At 35.7% G+C, this 4,481-nt stretch overlaps 1 protein-coding gene across 1 annotated transcript in view; it reads left to right on the top strand.

Annotated features, from left to right (window-relative positions):
• PRKAR2B (protein kinase, cAMP-dependent, regulatory, type II, beta) overlaps nt 1-3,928 on the top strand; it is a gene marked incomplete at its 5' end in the record, with an annotated part of 22,633 nt that extends 18,705 nt beyond the window's left edge. The window contains 5 exons of the mRNA XM_010148917.1: nt 315-416; nt 1,009-1,083; nt 1,846-1,911; nt 2,068-2,206; nt 3,669-3,928. Coding sequence (XP_010147219.1) covers nt 315-416; nt 1,009-1,083; nt 1,846-1,911; nt 2,068-2,206; nt 3,669-3,802 — 516 coding nt within the window. The remainder of the gene's footprint in view (nt 1-314; nt 417-1,008; nt 1,084-1,845; nt 1,912-2,067; nt 2,207-3,668) is intronic.
• Nucleotides 3,929-4,481: the final 553 nt, after the last annotated feature.

Raw genomic sequence — 4,481 nt, forward strand, 5'->3', positions numbered from 1 at the left:
TAACCCACTCAGCGTTCATTATGTAGCCCACCTGTTTAAGGTAAACTCTCTGCACTCTGTGTGTAAACTCTGCAGAAGGGCAGAGAAGCTTTCCACGACCTGAATCAGATCAACTTAACTTCAGGAGCTCTTGATTGACCTCTAGAGGAATTTTTCTCAACTGACTATAGAGAGACTAGCCAGCTAGTTTTATGGCTAAAATTAATGAAAACTAAAATGGGGTAATTTGAACATACTCAGCCATTTCTAATGTATTTTCTACCACACACATTATTTTCTGTTAATAAACTCTCTTTCTCTCTTTGTGTTTACAGGACAGGGTAACTTTTCGAAGAATCATTGTAAAAAATAATGCCAAAAAGAGAAGAATGTATGAAAATTTTATTGAGTCATTGCCATTCCTTAAATCTTTAGAAGTAAGATTTCTATTGCATTATTGTAATGGCTGTATCAGTGGTACCTGATAAGATTCTGCTTCTGCAGGTCTTACATTTGGAATCAAATTGTCTCACAATAAAATTTTGCATGCCTTTGTTTTGGAGAAAGACTTTTTCGTATATATATTTTTAAATTTTCAGGATAAAGAACTATTGTAAATATTGTATTAAAAAACCCACTATTTTTTTACTTTTGCTTTCATTTCTTTAAGATTAATTTTACTAGACATTAGCAAACAAAATTAAACAATGACTGAAGGAATTTCAAAATATTTTCATTTAACAGCTATATTTTTACATGCATGTTTTTCTGAAAATAGTTTTTGAAGACTTGGGATATACAGACTTTTACAAAAATGGAAGCTCTGTCAAAACATCTGGCTGTTGAGACGATAATATACCCTCTGCAACACTATTGAGCAGTTCTTCCTTTTTTATGATTATCAAAACAGGAAAACAAAGATACACTATTCTGTGCAAAGGTTCATGAAAAGAAATACGAAAGGGCTTTCTAAATATAATCTTGTAACGTTAACAAAATATTTCTTACGTTTTCTTTTTTTAAATTAAGGTATCCGAGCGTTTAAAAGTGGTTGATGTGATTGGCACCAAGGTGTACAAAGATGGAGAACAAATCATTGCTCAGGTGCGGTTTATTTCTGGTTTTAGTTTTTCTTTTCCAGTAGGTGACAATTACCATGTTATCTATAGACAATACCTACTTTTAAACTCTGTTTTTCTTTCTCAGACAAAACAAACCCAATGATTCTTGTATCTAAGAGAGATGATTATGTTGCTTCAGAAGCTAATTTTTCACTTATGCTACTTTGAAAAACATCCCTCTTTGTTGGTATGAATAAAGGAGTCAACATTTTTGGTATACCAGGAAATTGAAACTCTAAAAGAATTATTACTTCTGAAAAGGAGCACTGAACACTTACCTTGGTTTTGTTGTTAAAATATGATAATCTTTTGGAGAAGGAAGCGCAAGTAGACTCCTCAGGGTAGGCAACTGAGGTTGTCTTGCCCAAAATAATTACTGGATGTCAGATAGCCCTTGGAGGCTTTTTATACTGGAAACTCTGTAAGGGAGATTATTCCTTGGAAGGAACACAAAGGTGGAGAAACAGGAGTAAAATCTTCCAAAGCTTTTTTTTCTCTGCTTTTTGTACAAGGCACAGTCAGCTATGTCATTCCACTGAAAAGGCCTTGCCGTCAGTTGTTATAGCTGTTTTGATTATGTGTCTAGAGTATGGTGATCACATTAAAGGTGCAATAGGTAAAAAAAATGAGTTTTGAGGCATTAGCTGCAAATATTAAGGCATTAGCTTCAAATATTTCAATGTTACCATGAAACTAAAAAGGAAACGTCACATTTCTTTTATTCACTTTTTTTTTTCTTCTACAGGGTGACTCGGCTGACTCTTTCTTCATTGTGGAATCTGGAGAAGTAAGGATTATAATGACAAGGAAGGTAAACGTCCCTAAACCAGAGAATTTTTTAATCTTGGTAGTATTAAACAGCAATGCTACCATTGTTACCAATTTTGCTTATACAATCCTGAGTTCAGCAAATCTCTCTCTCATTCTCTCTCTTCCTTTCTCTCTCTTTTTTTACCCAATATTTCAGGGTAAACAAGATGTAGAAGAGAACGGAGCAGTTGAAATAGCTCGATGCTCAAGAGGACAGTATTTTGGAGAACTTGCTCTTGTAACTAACAAACCACGAGCTGCTTCTGCATTTGCTCTCGGCACTGTCAAATGTTTAGGTATTGTTCAACAATATTTTATATCTAATAAAAAATTATACGTAATCATGCTAAACCATGACAGTAATCTATCTGGTTGGTTCTTATTGTGAATGCTGTCTTTCTCCAGAAGATAAGTTAATTACATTTACCCAAATAAGACTGTTCAAGCACATCAACTATTACTGTGCATTCCTATTTACATTATTTATCTGCAAAAATTATTTGCAATTAATAACTGGTATTAAAAACGTTCTTCAACGTTTCTCTGATCTCGTGGAAGTAAAAATTGTTTCAGGACAGTACAGAGAGTATTGCTGCAAACCATGTATAGCTCTCAGATAGATGTCTAATACTCTGCAGAGAGGTATTTTCTTCTCAGTAGAGGGCCCCTCATCCAAGAAATAACTGTGGTAAAAATCCTGTTCTGTTTTATTACCATGACTTAAGCTTTAACAAATCCTTTGTCTTTGCCGGCTGTTAATTTAATCGTTCTGTCACACTGTAGCCTCAAGCACAGGAAAAGCAAAGACCACAGGAGTTGCGCTCATAGACAACCCCTTGCATCCAGTGCTTTTCATGGCCTGGTGTTTAGCTCCCAAATATTTTTGTCTAGTTATGGGAAAACCTTAAACTGCAAAGACAGATTTGGCATTCTTGAATGATTACCAAGCCAGTAACCAAAAAGTTTCTCACTTACTTATAAAGGTTTTATTTTATTTTTTTTTTTTTTAAATCCTTATCTCCAAAACCAGAGAGTTGGTCAGGCAATAAAGATGAAAGCGGTAGGAAGGAATAAGAGGCAGCGGTGAGGAAGGTTGTCATTGCTCCAGATGGGTGAGTTGCCAAGATCTCTGGCACTTCCCAAATAGCAGAGATCTTGAACTTTTCTCAAGAGCCAAGAGACTTCAGGCCACCAGGTTAGAAGCTGGTTGAAGCGTGAAGTTTCCTCCCTGGACTATTGGCTAGAACTATAGAGGATAAGATCATGTGACCAGGTAAAGAAAATGTTCTAGTCAGCTACACATTGACATTGCACGTAAATTACTATCTCCAACTTTTCGTACGCTTGCTTGGGAAATAAGTATTTATTACAATTTCCACTGTGGTAGAAGCAAGTAAAAATATCAAGGAATTAAGCTAAGTTAGACCCCAAGTGCAGCTGACAACATCAGCAAATGATGTGTTTTTCTTGAAATCTCGAGTGTCTTAAAACTGTGTTCTGTGGAGGAATCGCTCCCTCCAGACTTCGTCAGCAGCTCTTGGGGGACACAAATCTTAATATGAAAATGTTTTCAAAGAAAGAAATGCAGCAGGTTCTAGGTTTATTTATGAAGTCTCAAGACAGCAGTGTGTTGGTTCATCTTGGTTTTGCTCTGGTAAGTGGTTCTCTTCTGTAAAAACAAAGTATATGCCTCAGTAGATCAGTGTCTGCAACTGACGAGCACGTTATGTTTTCTCTTTCTCTCTCCTTTTGTCTTAGTTATGGATGTGCAGGCATTTGAAAGGCTTTTGGGACCTTGTATGGAAATTCTGAAAAGAAACATTGCAAACTATGAAGAGCAGCTAGTTGCTCTGTTTGGAACAAACATGGACATTGCCGATCCCAGTGCATGAACTAAACATTGGAGCAACAAGACCTGTTATGAGAATATAGCACAGTAGTGGTTAGTCCACTGAGAAATTGTCTCTCTTCCTATAGATGCCAAGCATTTTAAGAGTGGGTTTGGGGGTATTTTTTGGGAGTTGTTACAGTGGAAATACTAGTAAACAAAACAGGAATTCAATAAATTGTGGGCTTGATTTTTGAAAGTGCTTAGCTTTGGTTCCATCTGGCATTAAGACGCCCTGTAGTAGCACAGCACCTTTGAAAATCAAGCCCTTTACCACAGCATTTCCTTAAAAAGTAGATTTAAAAAAACCCACATGCGATGAACTTGTTAAACCAGCTTCTGTTCTTCAAAAGGTTACAACTTTTCTGGAAAGACTGTTAGTTTGAATGTGATATGTTGAAAGTATTAGTGCACACCAAGTGTTTATATGTATTAATACAGAAGATATACAGTAGATATTACTTTCTGACTATTACAGTTGTCATGATTTTATGTTGCATTTATCACAGATGTAGTGAATCACGAGACTAATCATAAGATAAAGCATGACGATGCATTTTGTGTAGCGCTCATGACCCAAATCTGATTTTTAACCTTTTGTAATTTGTTTTAAAGTCCTCTTTGTTTTATATGTCATGTTTCAGCACGACATTGTAATATCTTATGCAATTTAGAGGACTTGT

The sequence above is a fragment of the Eurypyga helias genome, unplaced genomic scaffold (genome assembly GCF_000690775.1).
Source record: "Eurypyga helias isolate BGI_N326 unplaced genomic scaffold, ASM69077v1 scaffold13113, whole genome shotgun sequence".
In the NCBI taxonomy this organism is placed as follows: Eukaryota; Metazoa; Chordata; class Aves; order Eurypygiformes; family Eurypygidae; genus Eurypyga; species Eurypyga helias.